The 21,918-nt window shown below is 43.0% G+C and overlaps 1 protein-coding gene across 1 annotated transcript in view; it reads right to left on the bottom strand.

Moving 5' to 3' along the window:
- Nucleotides 1–21,918, bottom strand: part of FILIP1 (filamin A interacting protein 1) — a 112,594-nt gene that overhangs the window by 4,689 nt on the left and 85,987 nt on the right. The window contains exons 6-7 of the mRNA XM_009895755.1: nt 11,125–13,930; nt 3,636–3,693 (exon numbers count right to left, since the gene is read on the bottom strand). Of these exons, the coding sequence (XP_009894057.1) occupies nt 3,636–3,693; nt 11,125–13,930 (2,864 nt within the window). The remainder of the gene's footprint in view (nt 1–3,635; nt 3,694–11,124; nt 13,931–21,918) is intronic.

The following is a 21,918-nucleotide window of genomic DNA, read 5'->3' as shown; positions in this document are numbered from 1 at the left end:
TGCTGAACCTGGCTGGAGCTCATCTGGCTTTGAGTCTCCTCAACTGGTGAGAAAGAGGGACCTGTCTTCTACTTTTGAAGAAAGGTTTCAATCAAAAGTTTTTGAAAATGAGCAGCACTACCCCTGTATTTGTGTGGTATTTGATCTACTCGGAGGCATTAATGATTCCACAGTCACTTTAAAAGAGCCACCGGTTTCCTACGCCTGCCTTCTTTCTTTTTCTGGCCCAAGGGCCTGGAACTAAGCTATGTTAAAGCTTTTTGCTTTTTGCCAGATTCCTTTTAGTTCAGATCAGTTCCCCAGTTAAGTTCAAACACTTGTGCCAGCTCAAGGGTAAACCACATGGAAGTAAGTACTTTCCTAGCTGGAGGTGACGGAGAGGACCACAGCTCTTCACTCCAGTGTGGGATTACATCCTGACTTCAAGCGACCATGAAATTGTAGCTTGACTTAAAACCCTTAGAGGAAATACAAGGATACCTCGATTATGGATCTCGATTAGGTTCAGAGGCTGCAGTGCTAGTTAAGTCACAACTGAAACACTGACTAGACAAGTGCAGAGGAAGAACTTCAAGAAGATCTTCAATAAGCTTCTGGGGCTTAAGCACTGTCTTTAGACTTGGTTGTCTACATTCCCTTTTGGAGCTGACTTACTGAATGCAGAATTTTACTGTAGTCACTAAACATAACTGTCTTCAGATTCAGAGGAAATTCCTATATAATAAAGACAGTTGTGCTTCAACTTTTAAGACTTCTGAACTGTAGGCTTTCTTTTTTCATCTTACCCTTCTTCTACCTTTAAGAAACAAGAATCTCAGGTCAATTAAAATGTTGAAAATGATGAGTACAGCTAAGTACCTATTTTTAGCTAACGGTTAAACCAGTTTCCTGATTCCAACTCTTTGGGCTTCTGCTACGGAGCAAAAGTTCCTTTCTGTTGTGCTGCCCCTGGGAAAAATAACAGGAACCTTGGTTTGACCTGTCTGGAATTTCTCGAGTCCGTCTCATGAAATCCTACTGACTCTACAAGAGTAATCCCCGGCTTGTGCCCGCAGTTCTGGTTCAGTTGTGCTAATTTGCGTGTCCTGGATTTCAGGTACTGTAAGGCTGGCTTATTTCTTCAGGTGAATTAGTTTCTTAGATCTCAAGCAAAACAAACAAATTTTTCAACCACAGGCACACACAGAATATTGCTTTGGGTATAGCAACAGTTAACTAAGGAACGAAGTTTCTTTGAAACAAGGATCTGAAAAAGGAAGGCTTAAGGCAGCTGTAGTTCATCACTGTATCAAGCCACATTAGCTTGGGGCTCATGTTTGCAATATTATTTAAATGACTGTTTTGACCCGAAGACTTGCTTCAGTGCCAGTATTTAGAGTGAATATCCAGCAAAAGCTCTTAATAATGTGTTTTCTTCAAACATCTGCTAAAAAGCCTATGTTACAGTCAGAACAGTAAGATCTCGGCAACAATTTATTGACAAATGGAGGCTGTTAAGTGATAACAATTAGTTGAGAGGATCTGATATATTTCTGGCATAGTAACTCACATTGCTTGCTAATTCCTGTTTCTAAGTTTTATCCAAAATAATGGGAAATGAGTGCTGTGAAAAATGTTACTAATACGAACCTGATTTTCAGATGTCATAGGAACAAGAACCTTAAAATTAATAGGTATTGCAGGTGCTACACGTGTTAAAAAATGAAACCTACTTCTTTTCTGATACAGCAGCAGCTTTTACACCACAGACAAAATGCCCTTCGTGTGAATAATAAAACGCCGGCTTTACGCTGGGATAATGGCCATATCTGGATCTTAAATTGGAGAGCAATGCAACGTGCAGACTGAAGACTAAACATTGCTTGGACTGAATATAATTTTGCTGACCTTCTGTGGCAGATTCTTCCATCAAATCTCTTCTTCCAGCCAGAAAGCCATTTAATATTTCACCCACTGGTGCATTTTCTTTTCTGTGAATTGTATTTATTATTTATTGGTGGTCTTCCTGCCTTGCCTTCTGAAAGCTATTTCTAACCATTGGGTCCTTTACAGCTCGCTGTGGTGGCTGAGTTATACGAGCTTTAAAACCATCATTTATCAGTCTGCTCGGCCTCATTTCTTTTGGTTGTGACTTTCTTCTGTGGCAACTGATCATTTAATGAAAATGCCCTTTAATAACTTTCCTGTTATTAAATTAACAATCGCAACAATCATCGGCATCCACACCATTTCCATGCTGGAACAATACCTTAAAACATGCTTAAAAATGCAAACATAAAATGAGGAAATCACAAAGAGGGAAGGAAAAACAATGAATCACCATGGTATTGTGAGGCAGTTTGTATTTTAAGACAAAATATTTCAAACTGAGAATTGAGAGTAACTTCCATACCAAACCCTATCTCTTTCATTGTCTGTACCTCAGCCGTGCCTTTAGATAGCAACTTCTGCCACCAGCAACCTGTGCTGACTTCCCCTCTAAGCCATAAGGATGCTTGGGAATTAAAGTTTAAATGTAGCCTAAGTACATCCAACCAGGAAAACTGAAAATCTAGTGAAGTCAATGGAGTGACTTGCTTCATAGCCTTTAGTAGTCTTTGGAGCAAACACAAATGGGCCGTATTGATTTCAGCCAAATAAATGTTTCTCAAGCTTTTTTAAAGGGCTAAACACCTTTTGGCTCCCTTGCCTTCATCTGACCTGGCGGTAGTAATGCAGCGTGTGTAAGTCAGGGACCCGGCTGTAACTGTCTACAAGCTTTAACCCCCTTTGTAGGAAATAAGCTGCTGCTTACTATTGCTGCAGCCAAACACTGTCCCTACCCCCCTGAATTTTGGAACCACCTTGAGAAAGCAGCTCACCACCGAGAAACACAGATTGGGATGGGAGACTCCTAGAGAAAAAGCTGGTCACACGGCTCCCATCCTTTCTCTCTTTCCCTCCCTCCCTCCCACACCTTCGGTACTAGTTTTCATTAAAATAAGACATCAAGTGTGCTGTCTCCTGGTGGTGTTTCCCTAGGCAACGTGGCATCTCAGAACACATGCTCACAGGCAGGAAGGAAAGTTCCCCATGCAGTAGCAAAGGTGGAAAGTGATCCGTTAAGGTGGAAGACAATGTAGTAGAAGTGACCGAACGTCCTCCAATCTACTAAAAAGTGACCATGTCTATCATTAAGAAATCCCGGGCTAGATTAATAACCTAATGCAGTTGCCCTATTCTCACTTCCTAGGGTGAAAATCTTCCTAGTGTACAACTGCCTTTAGATGGCTTTTTTTTTATTATTACTATTATTATTTTAACTTCAGTAAGAAAACAAAAGGTTGTTGTTACTTAAGTAGTCAGAGCACACACGTATTAGTTTGTTGTGAGTGACAGCTGCAGGACTCCATTAGTACAGGCAAACGTGAGCAACTACACAGACAGGGGGGCTGACTTCCATGGTAGCAGCAAAACCTGCAGAACATACCCCCTGAGCCACCGCCATCAGCCCTGACCCCCGCCCAGGGAGGCAGAGCTGCTGGCTGAAGATTTCTTCAGTTCTATTTTCATAGACTGAGTCTCGGCACGAGGCTCGAATTTTGTCACATTTCCTGCTCCTGGGGCTGCCACTACTGGCTTTCCTGCTTTCATACCTTTTGACACAGGAATGCGGGTGGGTGCAGGTCTCGGGGATGACCCATCCTGTCCTGTCTGCAAAAGAGAAAGACGGAGAGAAATGACATGAACGGAGGACGTTTTCTTCTTATATATGCTCATCTTATACTTTTCCTTGTTTCTTCTTTTACCTCTCAGGCAACCATGTCCCAAATGACACCTGTTAGCAAATAAAGTTCACATTAGGAACCTGGCCGTAGCCCATACTGCTAGAGTAGGGCCAAAGGTACAGTCGGGATCAAAAGAGTTTCCCAGAGCTGAGGTCCAGTGTTTTGGATCAAGATGTCATAGGGATGGGAATCCCTGCAAAACTCTGAGTCCACGGCATGACAGAATGCAGGACGGCCTTACAGGCTACTGAAACGCCGGCTTAGCTGTCAGACAATTAAATATTAGCATCTTGCACAGAGACAAGCAGGGGCCCTCAGAACAACATAGCCCTGTGAGGCTAATGCTGAACCCAGAGTAACTGCTGTGTTTTCAGAGCTGGGGCAAGATTTCTCAGCATTTTAGATAAAATTGAACTTTGCTTCCCAAAGTATGCTGGGGCCACGGCTGGGCCACTTATTTCTGCACTGGGAAGTGCAGGGAGGGGGCTGGGAGAGGGAGACAGAGCAAAGAGTGGAATTTCCTTTTCCTGTGGCTGTGGTAGGAGGGATGTAGGAGAAGGCTCTTCCCCTCTCAGCCCTGGCCACAACTTGATGTACTCTGATGAGGGTTTCCTCACCAGGGATACCTCAAGGCAGTGTGGACAAGGTCATTTTACTGTCTCTGCCAGTCTGCTGCCCTGGACAACAGACTACCAAGCACACTTACCCTCAAGTTAGAGGACTTCAGAATAAAAAAAAATAAAAAAGGGCCTTGCGAAATTTTTAATTTTTTTTTTTTTCTTCTGGATGGAATCTGGTTGAGGACCCAAGCACAAGGCTGGCAGACCCAACACAGCTCCTACAAGGGATTTGTGCCCTTCTGGAACACTAGCTGGAGGCCAGGCTGGCTATCCTATAGCTTTGAAAATGGCAATCAGTACATATGTTTAGACAACTGAATCGCACTGTGTAAACACACAAGGAGCACTTGGATAGGACAAAAAGATTCAAAAGGGCCAACTGGTATTTTCTATCTCCATTGGCCAGATAATGTCACACATACTCTGCAAGGCCAAAACTGGAAGCTACCCCTTATGGACCATGACCTAAAGAAAATACTTATAACCATGTCAATTCTGAAAGGAAAGGATGTTTTATCTTCTGCAATGCACAATACAGACATAAATGTTAACGGTGACAACTTCAGTGTCTCAGCTGAATTTCAGATGTGACTTTTTCCTGTTCAGAAAATGGACGAAGACGTTGACCTCACAAAAGAGAACACTGCTCATAAGATCCTGGAATCCTAGCTAGACCCATCTGTTAAATGACTAAATTCTGCAACTTATGACATGTAAGCATAATAAAACTAAACTGCTGAAACAGACTGGATTAGGGGAGCGCGTCGACTGCAACATATATTTGCATATTTACTTAAAAATGCTCTTAAAAAATGCTCCATGAACGATTTTTCCCTCTCGAAGGATTTCCAGCCAGTAGCATCAGAGCCTTCAGTCTGCATCCTGCGTATTCAAAGGAAAACCATTCCTTAATCTTCTAAGATCAGTTCAAAACCCCATGTGTACACAAAAAAAAAATCACAATTGGAAAACTTGAATGCTGTCTGCCTGGCAGGAAGGAAGCCATTTTCAATAACTAAAAGCAACATTTACAATAGCAGTCTAAAGGCTAATATGGAACTCACATGTAGATGTCAAAACAAGTTAGGCCCATACAATTCTGTAGGGCAAAACATGCAAATGCATTCCATCAGCCTTGGAAAATATGTCAACATCCCAGGGAACCCAAATGACAAACATCTTGTACTCCCTGAAAGAGCTCCACAGTGTGTAAACATGAGGCAATCAAATGAAGTAGCTGGAATCTCAGGCATTTCTTCAGCTTTATTCACATGTAAATTATTAACTAAGGATTTGGGTGCTTTCACGTTACTCATTTCAAGCCTAAATCACTCAAAAGCACTTTGAAAAGAACTCTAACTTGCTTTAAATGTCTTAGTTGCCTTCCTTAGGGCATACTAAGGTGTTGATCATATGGAAGCTAGTGCCTGCTTCGCTGGCAGCTGCAAAACCATTTTGTGTTTGCTAAGTGAAATGGCACAAAGGTGGCTCTTCAGCGAGCAGGCCCCTTTGGCGAGAGGGACCGGGTGAGCTGGCAAAGGACACTCTCCGGTACACATCTGTAGCGTCCGTGGCAGAGAACCCACACAACTGTCTGTCTCTTGGTCATTTCTCCCAAGAACCAAGCTCCAAGCAATTATTTTCAGCCCAGTTTGTCTGTAGGCTGCTGTCTTCTGGTTGATACAGGAATGCATCTCCAACCAGAAACCAACCCTTCCACAGCCGCAGCTGGCATGGAGCGCCGGAGCCGCAGCCCCGGGGGACGCAGAGTGACGCTGGCTGGCTCTGAGCTGGCAGTACGTGGTGCTGGAATGGCACAGGGGGCCGGGGCGAGGTTAGTAAATACATTACTGAGAAGGAGATAAATACATGCAGCCGCTAAGCCGGTTAGGTTGATAATCAGGCCTCACTGCGGACACTGGCAGGTATATTAAGCTGTGAGGTTGCAGCAAGGTTGGCCGGTCCCATTAAAGGGAGAAAAGCAATTTGAACATACAGAACATTTAGCATGTTTTAGTAGTTTATAACAAATCCTGGCTTAGTGCATTTTATTGACACCCAAAAGAGTGCTTTCACGCACACATTTACTTTTGGAATATTTTCCTAACAAAGGTGCTTTTTCAGCACTTATTCTTGATCCCATCAGGGATCAGCTTGCCTTGGACAGAAATGCTTCTGTTCAGTGGTTGTCACAGGTTTTCAGTGCCATTTGAGATGCCCTGGGCTACTCAAGCTATCTGCACAAGGCTGGCAGATAAAACAGAGGACCCAGGGAGACCTGCAGCTGGAAGTTAGGTAGGCTACTTGACATCACTTAAAATGACACTAAAGAAGTACATTTAGGCAAATTGCAAAAACATTCACCTGTAGGCTGTGTTAAGTTAAAGCTTATAAATGGAAAGGGAATAGTAAATATTCTAGTAACAGTCAAAGCCATATAGCCAAGGCCAGAATTCACACTGGAGTGAAGATGAGTTGTTTGACTTGATTTGATGTTGAGGGATGTGGTTTAGTAGTAAATTGGCAGTGCTAGGTTAACGGTTGGACTTGATGACGTTAAAGGTCTCTTCCAACCATAATGATTCTATGATTCTATGAATTGAATCCTGAACGGGTGGGATTTGAGATCTAGTCAATACAGTCACTGGAGCCCAGTGGGCAATTCAGCTCACACTCAAGCTTTTAGCATCTCAGCTGCATCACCCTTCAGTGTACACCAAGCCAGCTTACACAGCTCAGTGCTGGCAAGGGGACTGATGACTAGGGACTGAATCAGTTGCCCACACTGAGGCATCTTGTGCCATCTGAGGTAACCCGTCAGCTTCCACTGCAGAAAGGTACAGGTCCACATTATACCCACCAGCCTCGTGCACGTGTCTCAACTGCCAGAGGGCATGCAGATAGCAGCGTGCGCCTCTATACGGGAAAGTGAGCTGACCCCTGGATCTCCACTAACTCTTAACAGAAGCTTAGAGCATATATGGGACACCTACAAAGAGCTAAATTCAGATGCTGATCTGAAACTAAATGCTGCCCAAATGCAAGTAGCCTCATAGCTGCTTTAATGTTGGCTATAGCTGCCCGGTGGGCTCTGACACCCAGGAGCCTTTCAGCCGTGCCTTGCTACCTCCGTCACAGGATGCTCTGCACGGTTGGTGCCGTGCCACTACACTGGCTCTGCTGCAGCCGGGATTCCCTCCACTCCCTGCAGGATGCTCTGCACGGTTGGTGCTGTGCCACTACACTGGCTCTGCTGCAGCCGGGATTCCCTCCACTCCCTGCAGATTCGCATGTCGCCGGATTCACGGTGTACCCTGGCAGCATGAACAGCTGGCGCTGGATGCCAGGCTCGTAGGAGGCAGGGAGCACAAGGATGAAGTGATTATAGGACTGACACCCGTCCTGCTAGCCAAAGCAGATCCAAATTCACCAGCAATCCTACAGCCAAATGTTAAGGCCTAAATAAAAAACCAGGATACACACACCACAGTTGTTTTGGGTTTTTTTCCCAAAGAATATTTGTTTTTATTCTGTGGGGTTTTTACTGTAAACTATGTGAACTGTCCTGGGAACAGGGACTTGGGCTAATGTGCTAAGGCAAGACTAACAACCAGGCTAGTTTCAGGCTCATTTTAGTCTGCATACCCTCTGGTCTCATAGTTTTGGATTTTTGGTTGTGCTGTGGCCCATCTGTAATAAAAAAATTATCTGCTAGGTCTGCTAGGGTAGTCCAAGTATTTTGCTGGGAGTGGGTTTCATTCTAATCGAGGTAAGGAGGACCAAACCCCATTTTTTCCCCTTCTATGGTAATTACCCAAATCCATAGGCTATGATATAAACGGCAGTTACCAGCTTAGGGTTTGGTTCTTTTTTTTTTTTTTTTTAATCAAAGTGTCAATGGTTCTGTGTCAAATGCAGAATTCCATCCAACTGGTAAAACAGTCTCCGTCACATCAGCTCCTGCCATGGAGACCCCTGTGAGACTGGACTACGCTGGGTGGCAGCGCTGGTGTGATGAGCCCTGGGTTTGTGCAGCAGGCAGAACATGAAGTGCCTCCAAAACACTTGAGGGTCCCTTGGGTTCAGGTGCCAGTGGAGACACAGTCAGTGACTGGTGCCTTTTTTGGTTCATCTTTTTGGTTAAGTGCTCAAAAATTTCCCAAATTGTCCTTCAGGTGCCTGTGTCTTTCTTTGGATCAGGGTTTCATTTTATCTAAATCAAAACTGTTGCAGAACTCAGAAGAGAACTTGGATCGGGGGAATATGAATCTCCAGCTGCTCTTCAGTGTATGTCAGTGTAAATCAACACAACCATAACACCCCTTAATCCATGGTATTCATGGAATTCAAAAATCATGATGGTCCATCATGAAACCACAGCCTCTGGTTTTGGACTTGCATATGCGGGGAGACACTACAGCTCAGGCTGAACCTTTAAAAGTACTGTGTGTGCAGCTTAAAATTAACTTCACATGCAGTACTGAGGATAACTCTATAAATTCAAATTGGAAGAAGTTAAATGTTTTCAAATATGAAAACAGTAACTCCAAATTTGTTATAGCAACAGATGAGAGCTAGGATTTTCAGAATTATTTTCCCCTTTGTAGCTTGGCACTGCATTGGTACATTGTACAAAGCATCTTGTACGAGGAGAGTTAAGAAAAAAATGAAAACCGGTGAGCTAAGAAAGCAGCTGTGTATCGGTTTGTCTTTGATTTTACGAACTTAAAGCCTCAAAATTATATCAATGTTGGTTTCTTCTAGGGTTACTGAGTAAATGATTACAACTTGATTTTTCTGACTAGGGGTATTGAAATGTGTTTGTAAAGTAGTCATTTGCAAAACAGATGGTGAATATACAACTTCTTTTTCTTTTTTTTTTTTCAGAGGGCTCGGGAGGAAAAGGCACATTTGGGCTTGTTCAAAGTTCTCTGCTCATCTGACTAGGGACCTTAAAAAACAAAGGGAAGCATAAGATATCTTATGGTTGAACTATTTTCCTTACATTCCAAATCGGGGAGGAAGAAGTGAAGAAAGAAGCCACTTTTTAGCCAGATGAAAACAAAACAAAAAAGTTTTGTCTGTCATGGTTCAGTGCATCATCACAGTGGAGACAGACATCTAGTAAAAAAGAATGAGGAACTCTTAGGAGAAAAAGTTTTCCAAGCTTCTGAGAGACAAAGGAGTTTGTAAATTAATTATTTCAAGACTTTTTAAAAAATGAATAGTTGCCTCTGAATGTAGGAAAACACTGTACAGTAAAGTATCTACAATACATTATATATGTGGGGAGAGAAAGAGTACGCATGTGCAATCCCAAATAGATGCATATACGGAATGGAATTTTTCTTAAGTCAGAGGGCTTAAATGGGAATGGCAGCTTCTCTCCAAAAGTGTGGAAGTGTATCTTAAATACACTTTGACATTTCAGCTTGGAAAGAGATGGCTGAAGAGGCATGTTGTAGGGGTCTGCAGACTCCTGAGCGGCACAGACAAACGAACAGGGGATGACTATTCAGTATTTGTCAAGATACAAGAAAGAGGCTGTAACCAATGAAGGTATTACATAAAAGGTATCAAACAAAAGAGCATTTTTCCCAGAGCCCACAACCGAATTCACTGCCCCCTGATGTTGTGGAAACAACAGTATAAATGAGTTCAAAAAGCAATTAGAAGAATAAATAGAAGAAAACTCCGCCACGGTCTATTAAACACAAAGATGTGGCTACGGGCCCTGGTTCACAAAGAAATACCCACCTATTGCCAAAAACTGGGAACAGACGCTGAGGGAAACATTACTGTGTTTACCCACTTAAAATAATCTTCCCCTAAGCATCTGCTGCAGGCTCTGTCTAGCTGAATAAGCTTTTGGACTAATACAGTACTGCTGGTTTTCTGTTGTGGTTACATTCTTCTTTCCCAGGGTATTTCCAACTAAAGAAATGCAAAACCATGTCCAATAATAAACCTGAGGGGAGGACTATCAATAAATATTGTCCAATATGTTTAAAGACAGAGGTGAGAGACTGATTTAAGTATGAAAAAGATGCCGGGGTACCACCACAGAGGCACAGAGAGAAAGCAAAAATATGTTAGAAGAAGCACTGTTGTCATACAGCACTGATAGAAGTCGAGAATTTCAGAGGAACAGAGTTTTACTATTCACTGGCTGAAAGAGGTTTGGAGCTGTAAGCAATGATACCATGTCTGCCTATTTATTCCTTTCAAGTTCAGTATTATAGCAGATATTAATTGAATTATAACTATAATGGGATTATACAAAGAAATACCAGCCCGCATGATCAGACTCTAAAGACCTGCCAGCTGGGCCAAAAAACATTGTAAGTACTTTCAGAAGTCAGAAATTGTACTCACCAAAAATAAAAATACGCTTTCCTGCTCTGTCATCCCCAACACGCTTTGTCCCTTCCCTGTCTCTCACTTGCAATTTTACAGGATTGCCATTATGAAAATAACTTTAAAGAACTTTGAAGGGACTTACTTTGAAAGTTAATCCTTTGGGAACTAATGCCTAAAGTATACCAGTGTCCAACACTGGTACAAAAATATATTAGTCAGGCAAATTCTGATTTTATAGTTGAGCTCGTATCTGAAACAAATGTAGGAAAGTCAAGCGTTTCTCCTCACCCCTCCCATTTTCCCTGCCGGTGTCTCAAACCCAGGCTATGGTTGCCCTTCTTACCATGAAGACTACATCATGAGACTACGCTGCTTACCACTGATTGTGTTCCTCGGGTGGATGATGTTGTAACAGGCGTTATAGTGATAGTACTTGTCACCTTGCTTGCTGCAGGTCGCGAGGACAGGTTGTTCCTGGGTGATCGAAGGACAGTACCTGTCACAACTTCTTTCTCTGCTGCTATGTTCACCGGTCTGACTGTTATCACAGGACTCGCACCATCAGCTGCAGCAGCGGGAGAGCGTTTAAACTGGGAACCTAAGTGGATGTGGATTTTGTTGTCTTCTGTCGTAATAATGTTGGCGTTGGCATTGTACTTGCGGATTGGAGTTGGGACGGTTTGTTTTTCCGGTGTTACTTTGAAGACAGCCCTTCCCATGGTCATATCTTGTGATTGCGGAGAGACAGAGATTTCTGCTGGTGCTGCAGATGTTGATACTGTCATAATCTGAATTGGAGACGCAGGTCTGTCGGCGAAGGGTGCTCTCCCTCCCTCTGGAGACTTCTCCCTGGAGAATGTTGTTATAGTGACTGGAGACATAGAACGATCTGGGCCCATAGGACTTTCACTGCCTTTTCCTTTCTGTGGCATAACGTTTGGAGAGGGAATGATGGTTATTCGTGGCTTCTGATTTCCCAAAGTAGGAATGACAGTGGTACTTGAAAAAAATTCCTCTGAGGTTGGACTGGTTATCTCCAAAGTAGCTGTGCTGTTCTCGTGGTCTGGCGTCACCCGAATATGAAGAGGTTGACCCTGCTTTGGTGAAAGGACAACCTCCCCAGGATGTGCTGGACTACCGTGGGTTCGGGCTCCTTTATCAGGAGTTGCCTGAGCCCCAGTTTCCCTCTTTCTCATCCATGGTATCCAAGATTTTCTCATTGCAAGTTCATTCGCTGCTGGAGGATATCTCTCGAGCACTGAAGAACGCTCCATGGGTTTTTTCAGACCTACCTGTCGCAGATTGCTCATGATATGATTCTCCTCCTGGAAGGATTTCCTTATAAACACTGCTGGAGTTTCTTCTTCTGCTGCTTCACTGCTTACAGCATCTGTTTGCATGCCGGTGGACGTCACGGGAACATCGACCATTCTTCGTCCATTTATGCTGGGCCTCAAAGCACGGCTGTAACGCTTAGAAAGCTCCAGCTCTCTTGTTAGGTTCAGAACTTCCTGCCCCATGCTCTTGTTTTTATTTTCTTCTTCCATAAACCTTTGCTGCAGAACCGAGTAATCGACTTGGAGTTGAGAAAGCTGGTCTTCTTTGTTCATCAGCTCATGGATTTTTTCCTTAAGAGCTTGAACTTCTGCTTTCAAATCTCTGCTTTTGGCCTCTTCCAGACGAAACCTGTGCCTCAGCTCTGCCTCCTGGCTCACTGCTTCACCTTTTTCTATTGCTTTGGTTTTGGCAATCTGGAGTTTCATCTCCTCCAACTGTTGAGACAGAAAGTTAGCTTTATCCTGCTCAGTCCTAAATTTCTGCTCTAGCTGATCATATTCATCTTCTGTCTTCATCAAATCTCCTTCAACCACTTCCAATTGTTTGAGACGTTTTTTCAGTCTTTCAATTTCAACGGTAAGTTCTTTAATCTTGTTGTCCTCGTGACAACCATGCTCTGGTCCTTTCCTGCTTCGACCTCTTGTAATTTCTCTTTCTACTTCCTCCATACCATCAATTCTTTTCTTTAACAGGTCAACTCTACAGCTTAGTTCAGAGGATTTTTCTTCTTCACTTCTCAGTTTGCCAATCAACTCATCCCTTTCCTTTGTCAAACTAGATACTTTTTCCTCCATTTCGGATTTCAGCTTCAAAAATTTCTTACTTTCTTCTATCAGTTTCTCTGTTACATCCATAACTTTCCCTTGTTCAACTTTAAAATTCTTGTTTAGACCCTCAACCTTTTTTTCCTCCTGTTTTATTTTTTCCATCATATTTTTTCGTTCATCAACCAACATTACAGTAAATGACTTCAGCTTTGTAAGGTCATCTTTTAAGCTTATTTCAGTCTTTTCCAACTTGCTTTCTGATGCCTCAAGGTCTTTCACGCGAGTCTTCACCACTTCCAACTCATTCATTAAATCCTTTGTCAAATTCTTTTCTTTCTCCAAGTTTAAGTGTAGCTGGGTGCATTCAGACTTACTTTTACTGAAAGCCTCTTCCAGCTTCTCTAGTTCAGACATTCTTTTCTGCAATTTTTCCACTTCAAGTTTCAACTCTTTGCTATGATGCTCTTCCTCTTGCAGTTTGTTTTTCAGCTCTTTACACTGGGATTCAGTTTTTGTAATCTCTTCATCTTTCCCCTCCATTTCAAGCACACGCTTGCGGAGGTTTTCCACTTCTGCCATTAAGCTAGAGTTCCCACATTCCCCTTTCGCTATTTTATCTCTTAGTTCTTGAAGTTCCTCCTCAGCTTTTTGAAGGTTTTTGTTAGTTTCTTCTAGCTCCTCTATTCTGCGAGTCAACCCCACTAGCTTAAGCCTTAGCTGTCTATTATGTGACTCTTGATTAGCCAGTTTAGTAGTCATCTCCTCATGTTCTTGAGAAAATGATGATGTTTTGTGTTCAAGTTCTGCCTCTAACTTCATCAGTTTTTGCCCATCTTCTTTTGTTTTTGCACTAATAATTTTAAGCTTTTCTTCTTCTTCCTTTAGTTTTTGGTTTAAGTCCTGTATTTTCTGGCTTTGTTGACCAAGTTGTTCAATATGCATTTGTCTTTCATCCACCAGCATGAGTGCAAATGATTTGAGCTTGACTAGTTCTTCTCTTAGTTTACTGAGCCTCTTTGTATGTTCCTTCTCTTTCCGAGCTTGATAGATCTTCTCCTGCTCAAGAAGTTTCTTCAACCTGAAACAAGTTAGAAGAGATGCATTAAACTAAAATATATATATAGGCGTATTTCTCCATTTTTTAAACCACCTTCATTTTATCATATTTTACTTCATTAATAAACTAGGTAGTATTTCAAGAAATAACTACCTACTACAGTTACATTCCCAAACCAAATATTTTAACTTAGAGAAGTTAACTGAAAACTATATCAAATCATCTAGAAATCTGAAAAGCAGTGGATTTTTATACATTTATTGATAACAAATACATCAGGTTTTAATTCCTTTACATTTATTTCTCTGTTAAGACAATGTTGGTAAAAGTATATAATATCCCAACAGGACAGGTGTATCTACTCACTAATCCATTTATACCAAACTTGTTTTACAAGGTGGATTCTTCCTTATGTCTTGCATACACAAAAGTGTGTAAAATACGATAAAAAAATGAAAACTAATTGCTATATGCAGCCATATATAAATGGATCAACCCCGGTTATAAATAAACCAGCAGCACAGAAGATTACATTAGCACACAACTGATAACCATCTGGGCATCACAGACATAAGAAATTAGCAGGAATATAAATTTTCCAGCACAGTGACTATTATGTTAAGAAGTTTCTTCTTCCAGGCACATTTCCATTTAGAGTAGTAGATTTTGTGCACTGCAAGGGTCAGACTAATCAAACCTTTGGCTACAGCTAACCTCAGCTGGAAAATGCTCTTCTTTATATAGTCTGTCAAGCTGTATTTGCAGACAATATAAAAGCTCACGATACACAAATTAGGTGTATCCTCAGAAAGATAATAAAGACCTGCATTTTCCAGCAACATTTCAATGCAGAAATTATTAGTAATGTAAGTATTTTATATATGTGATTTATATTCAGGACATGTTGACATCAGCACAGGAAGTTCCTGCACATATTGTAAGCACAGATTTATGAGGATGGTGATCCTCAACTGACAAAGAGGTACAGATAACACAGGGATAATATATCCCCTGCTAATGCAAGAGCTTTAGTGTAAGAGCAGCCGTATGACTTAGAAAAGACACAGGTATGCACCCTCAATGTACCATGAAATTACATGTTTTGCAAACCACTGTCAAAGTACCTGCAACTCCCATATCCCCTCTCAAGATATGTGTGATGATTCAAATCCACTTGCTCTGCTTATCCTACCTTTGAAGCTTTTCAACTTCTTTGTAACTGAGACCGCAGTGAAGTGATAATAGCAGAGCAATTTGCCACCTGTTAACTAACTTGCAATAACAAGAACATCCATATCTTAGCAAAGATCAACTTTTATCGGTATTTTTGTCTTAAATGCTGGACTGTAGATGGTAGCAGGTGAAGCACAGATATACATTCCTCTCTGCTGCCCCAGCAATGAAGTGGTGCAAAGAGCTCCGGGGCACAATGTCGCACACAAAGGATGTCTCCCGGAGCCCTCACCTGAACTCTAAACTCATAACCACAGCCATATTAACTTGGTCCTCCAGCAACTGTTAATGTTTCACTCCTTGCTCCTCGGGGGACCAGAAAGAACAGGAACAGGAAAGAAAAGCTATAAGAGAAGAGAAGGAAGTCAGAAAGCGAACACAGGATGCAGTAGGTAGGGAAGGAGAAGGCTGAAGAATGCATTTGAAAACAAGAGTCAGATAGGATGTGGGAGTAAGAGAATAGTAGGAACCAGCGGGAGAGAGAAAAACAAACAAACCTTACAGCCGACCTTGCTGGGTCACAGATTATTCTTTAAAAAAAAAATCTCTTCAGTTTTGGCAGCTCTTTGGAAAGGGCTGAAAAGGGGTGCTGGTGGATGCCTCATTATGCGTCAAGTTAGAATGTCAAAAGGTAAAAAAAAGACCCACTGCCACTCACAAAGCATGCACTTTTCACACTGAAGAAGGAACTTTATTAGCATGCAATATATTCCCTGGCTGCTCTATCACACTGCTTCATGCAAAAGTTTCTACCAAGAACTCTCCCTTGTCTTCCCCAGGCTACATTTTTAACGAAGTAGTCTGCATCCCTCCACAAAATATTATTTGCCATGACAGAATAGTGTGCCCTAACCTGGTGGTGCTCTAAGTGACCCATCTCCCAAAGTCATGAATATATATACGAGAATATGAGATCTTCAAAACAGAGAACATTTCCAGCCTCCCTTGTCCCACAGGAAAATTTTAAGGTGACCCCTATAAATTAAAAAAAAAAAAACCAAACAAAAACTAACAGAAGACAGCATTTTGTTTTCTTTTTAACAATCTTGCCACTTGAAAGCCGATCAAGAGATGCTCAGCAAACTGCCTATGATTTTGAATTCCTAGGCTGTCACAAAGGGCACGTGTGATTTTCACCCAGCAGTTGCTACAGGTGGTACACACCAGCCAGGCTGCTAAGCAGAGTGCGAAACCATTCACTGGCCCCACATGGCTCCACGATTACCTGAGAGTCTACTGGGAAATGCTGTTGAGAGAGCCACTGAAAAAAAAAACAACAAATATCTGCTAAACTAAGACAAAGAAATGCCAGGGATAAGACTGAGCAACAGGAGAAGAAAGCACATCCATGCTGTCACTGCCTTGCTGTACCTAGGAGGAGAGTCAGCAGTGGGGAATAACTGGCCTGGCCCCTCTGGGAAAAGCAAAAATAAAGCACTGTAACTGTGCCAATATGTGGAGGTGAATTTGCTAACGTGTTCTTGCTGAACAAGGTAGGAAGCACCACGCAGCATTTTATCCCGCTTCAGCTTTTACACAGTGAAACTAGACTGCCTAAGATTTGACAAGATCCTTGACAATACTTCTATTTTCCACAATCCAGGGAATCTGCTTCTAAAATCTGGTTCTGTGCGGGACGGAAAGCAGCATCCAAATCTGTGCAGATCCCAAAGTAATAAACAAAATCTACACCTCTTCAGTGTTACTTCTAAACACTAAAACGAAGCTGAGTTTAAGCTTGCTCCTGCTTTTCCATCCTTGTACAACTCTGATACCTCTGTGGCTAAACTGGAATTTCAGCAGCACTGCAAGGTAATGTTGTCCCCTCTCGACCCTCACAACTGATTTACTATCAGGCTTCTCATCTAACTGCTGCTGCTAATGTTTGCTAAGTACCAAAGACCTGCATGGGCTCCGATGCAATACTAAAAGCACCTCAGACTTACAGCATGTGTGTCTTCAATGTGTTATCCAGAACGACTCTGGATTATCAAGAACTTGAAAGCACCTGCATTCATGGTCAAAATAAGCAAAAAAGAAAAGAAAAACAAACCAAACCCAAAACTTTAATAATGAAATGTGGGGCTAGATACAGCCAAAATGCTGACAAGCCAACAATTTGGTACCCCAAGTCCAATCCCTGTATTTCCCGTCTTGGTTTGGGGTTTTTTTAGAGATGGGGAGAAATATTTGGAAACAATTGGATAATCTGCATTCATCAGTAAGAATCTCAGGCGCTCGGCATCCGCATCACAGCAGAGAAGCAGGCACATCTGCTCCATGTCCCTGTGGAGAGAGGGGCCGTACCGCCTGCTCCTCTGGGGACAGCGCTGCTGAGGTCTGTGCAGCATCTCTTCTCCCCACAGGTTACCACATGTATCATGTCAAAACACGCAGCCTGAGTCATTCCCTGCTGCCACAAGGGTGCAGGAGGTCTCTCCTTCTCCTTGCTATCTGTCCTCCTGACAGTATTTGAAGAACAGATGCCCTACAGCTGTCCAGCGTTCAAGACAATCGCACTCCCCCTTGCAGCGTATTGGATAAATAAAATAGCAAACCCTTAGGCATGAGTACGTGCAAACTGTTGACTGCCTCAGTTACAAACAGCCCAGGACAATGCTGTTCTCTGATTTTGTACCACAAAGGAAGATACCTCTGACCACGATGGCACAGGGCAGGACGCTGGACTACAAAAGCTAGTGATGCAACCTCGCGTGGTGCCTGCTGCATCGTGGAGCTGCGTCTCCTGCATCCCTCCCCAAACTGCAGTGGTTGGTAGCTGTTGGCGGTCGCACTGGGCAGCGCTGGGGCAGCAGGAGCGAGGTGTGTGGGCAGCCATGCCACGGAGTTAGGAGCACGATAACTTTCAACAACCAATCTCAGCTTGCAGAGCGGGCAGACACCAGAGTGGAGGAAGAGCAACTATGGATTTTGTTTTAACCTCCTTCATGAATGGTGTGCTAGAGGCAGCCAGCGAGGAAGGTGGGAGTGGATGAGCAGTAACCAGGCCCTCCCTGTCCTCCTTCCTTCGGGTTTGGTGCCAAAGCGTTTCATTGCACAAGGTATTTCTGCTTCCCCTTCCCTCCTCCAAGCTTCATATTGATCATCAGGAGCACGATGAGATGCTGATAGCTGCTGAACTCTATCCCTCCAGAGATGTGGCTTCACATGTTTTATTATATTCCTGTGCTTTGTTCTCCCAGTTCTGACTGCCTTGCTCAGGCTGCGGCTAATCTCTCCTTCAGGTTTGGATGGCAATTTTTCCTTAAAGCAAACCTGGCCAATACCATACCTTCCCCCCCACCCCCCTCAGCTACGTGCCAGCTGCCATAAAGCCCAGTTATTGTGTCCATGTATTTATAAGAGACAGTTCTGGGTTACGGCATAGACACAGTCTGTAAAACAGCACATTGGGAAGAGGTGCCCAACACAGACGGGGCTTTGGTCTGCTGCAAGCGAGTCCCTGCGTCTGCCCTGAAGGACAGGTGACGGAAGACACGGATGGCTGTATCTCCTCCTTGCAATGAGAAATGCAGAGTGGTTGAAGGGCTCCTTGCTGGAGTCTGCTGGTTAGCCATCAGGGTGGTTTAACATTCTAAGGCGGATCAATTCATTGAATCAATAAAGCTACAGACTTCGCTTAACCACATACATTGTTTTTCCGGTTTTATTTCTGCATATGTCAAGTCGAGCACTGAGATGCAAAGGAAGAACCCCACAGTACCATTTTCACAGCATCTCTTCTGAGACCAGAGCAAGACTTCAACGTGAATTATAACTTACAGCTGGAGAATAATGATTTCGTGGTTTTGAAAGACATTGAAATAGTTTCATACCAGGAGAGCTCCAATGGGCATTACTGGATTTTAGATGGGATTTCTTTTATTTGTAAATGGTAAAAGCAGTAGCAGCAGCAGCAAGACCTTAGCTAAAATCAAGTATTAGTTCTTGTAGACATTTGCAAAAGAAATTACAAATAGTGGTCAGTAGACATTTTCTTGCCTTCTGGAGGATCATAAACTTCATGACTACACTTGAAATACAATAAATGTAGCAAACTGGGAACTATAAAAACTCTGCTTAGCGCTGATAGCTGATACAAGAAGCCATTCTCCAAAGTGGCTTACAATATTTTAAGAAAATATGAAGAATTTTCAGTTATCAAGGGAAAGATGCTCAGTGATTTCCAAGAACCCACCTCTGCCCTCAAGAAAGCCTTCACTTCAGAATGTTTTAAAACAGAGCATGCAAAAGTGAAAAGTCCCCAAAACATTTATTGAAAATTATACCAGTGTTTGCATTGCCCTTTCCATTCATACTTCCATCAAGATGAGAAAACATCACAAATGCTTGTGGGACCTTTTCCATCTCTAGCATAGAAATGGGCACTCACCTACACGAGGAAACCCTGGTAAGGCAGGGCAAGCCAAAGGATGACCTGAAGGGACAGGAGCTGCCCCTGCAGTTTGTGTGAAGATTTTGGCACCGTATTTCAGCTCTGTTGGCGTGGTTTAGCTCCCTGCTTTGCAAACAGACTAAGCCAAGCTTCCCAAGCTGTCTCCTAGTGTTTAATGAAGCACTCACAGTAGGGGCTAACGTGGAGGGCAAACTGGAGAGAGGTGGAAGGCTATTTCTCCTGCTATCAAGACAGTGGCAGCAGGAGGAGGAGCAGGTAGAAGGAAGAGGATGGGAAGGAGGGAAGCGGGTAAGGTTTCTGGAGGACCTTTTAACTGTGTTCGTACACAGCGTGGAGGTCCATAGAGCTCCTCGTTGCTGCTGTAGCACAAAGCCATCTCAGACATACTGCTCCTATAGTACCTTATTTTGCCATTTAAATTCCAAAAAGTTTGTTGCGAGGGGATGTAATGACTTCTGTCCTCTTTTGTGGAGAGCCAGTAAGTGGGGGTTAAGAGAAGCATGTTAACGGGGACTTGGTCACTCTAAGGATGAGCTGACTGATGGCTGATGAAGGCTGCTTCCTCCCAGAGGGGCCAACAGCATTTCTGCTACTCACACAGCAATCCAAAGGAAGCACTGGAAAAGCAAACACCTTCGCAAGCTCGACTATCCACTTCAACCCTCAAGAGTTTGCTACTGCATATGCAGAGTTAGAGAGACTGGACAACTTCCTAGCGGTAGCTAGAAAGCTGCTGCCCATTAAGTGGTGGGAGAGGCTGCTGACTAGAATCCTGGGACAATGAAAACCAGCAAAAGGTGGTTTAACTTAGTAAAGGAGTTCCCTCTTTGGGTTTTGTTTTTTTGTTTGTTTTTTTTTTTTTTCTCTCCTGTTTAATGTACAACAGCTGATTTTGAAGATTATTTCTACAGCCACTGGGAAATCCTCCACATGTCAAGACTATTTCTGAGTCCTTCCGTGTTTGGGGCCAGGGTGAGATACCCAGAGGCTGAATTTCACTGATTCTGAGCACTTACAATTTCAGCTAAAATCAAAGAGAGCCAAAACAGTGGTCAGGCTCTCCAGGACGCAAAACAATCAGGCCTAACACTCAAGTTGGGCAATTCAAAATTAGGTAACACTTTCAAATCATCAACTTCAGTCCTTCCCTCATATCCACCTCAACTGAGAAGAGAAAGATGTAAATAAGATCAGATCCCGTGGCAAGAATAAAGCACATCGATGTTACTTTCTACTTTCTATCTATTAAACTTCAAAGGCAAGGAACAGAGACAAATGTTTGAATGACCCTGCTACAGAACTCCCTGAGTTGCTGTTCAGTTTATCACAGGGTCAACTCTCAAAACAAATAAAAACTTGTAAAAAAAGTTCTCAGTTCTGGTAACTCTAAAGACAAATATTTGTGGCTACCTACTATACAAAGTTGAAGTGTAAAAAACTGCATATTCTTCACTGCTGAATAAACCTTTGAGAAGGTATTGTATCAAATTATATCAAAAGAAAATTAATATTCTTGCTATTTCAAAACTACATGACAGTTCCCAAATTATACCAAAAGAAAGAAAACATTTTCTTTACTGAGGACACACTGCTTGTCTTCTACAACAATTTTTCCTCCCCCTTCTGTTTCTAACAATGATTTTATAAAAATTAAAATCCAGTTTGCTGAAATAGTTCATTTGTTTTGAAACTGTCTTACTTCAACTGAACAGTGACTAAAGGCAGTATTTTGGAGTAAGAACACTTACTAGATTCAGTGTCCCACCACCTTTCCAGCAACTTGTTCACTTAAGAAAAGCACCACAGATCTTTAAGAACAAAGCACGACCAAACCCCGTTCAGGTTATGAAACAGTATTACAACCGGACAGGCGCTTTTTTTTCCCAGCCCCTCAATTAAGATATCCACATTAATTTCGCAGATCAGAGGAAGGGAAGGGGGGGGGGGGAGCAGAAAGCATGCAAACAGCATCTGTGAGAAAAGGAAGCAGCAGCTCTCAGCTGAGAGATGAAATCTGCCAAACCTGTCTACGAGCTGCTGTTATCCTTCCCTGACCCCTCGCCGCGCTTGTCCGGGAGAGGCAGTCCCGCAGCACAACCCCACCAGGTGCCACCTCCCCGCCTTTCAGCCAAACATTAAAATCAGCGCAGTTCTGCTCCGTCCAGCCCGGCCGGAGCCGGAGCCGCGGCGGCGGGAGCGGGGCTGCCCCGGGCACACACCGAGCATCCCCGGACCCCCCGGAGACGGACCCCTCTCCAACCTCCCGCCGGCGCCTACGCTTAATGCCCAGTGCGCTCTGTTAAGCAGTGAAGTGCGCATGTACAAGAACAATTAGCACTGCTCAAATTAAAGATTTAAA

The sequence above is a fragment of the Charadrius vociferus genome, unplaced genomic scaffold, assembly GCF_000708025.1.
Source record: "Charadrius vociferus isolate BGI_N301 unplaced genomic scaffold, ASM70802v2 scaffold362, whole genome shotgun sequence".
In the NCBI taxonomy this organism is placed as follows: Eukaryota; Metazoa; Chordata; class Aves; order Charadriiformes; family Charadriidae; genus Charadrius; species Charadrius vociferus.
The sequence above is the reverse complement of the archived record's forward strand: the minus strand, read 5'-3'. Positions and strand labels throughout refer to the sequence as shown.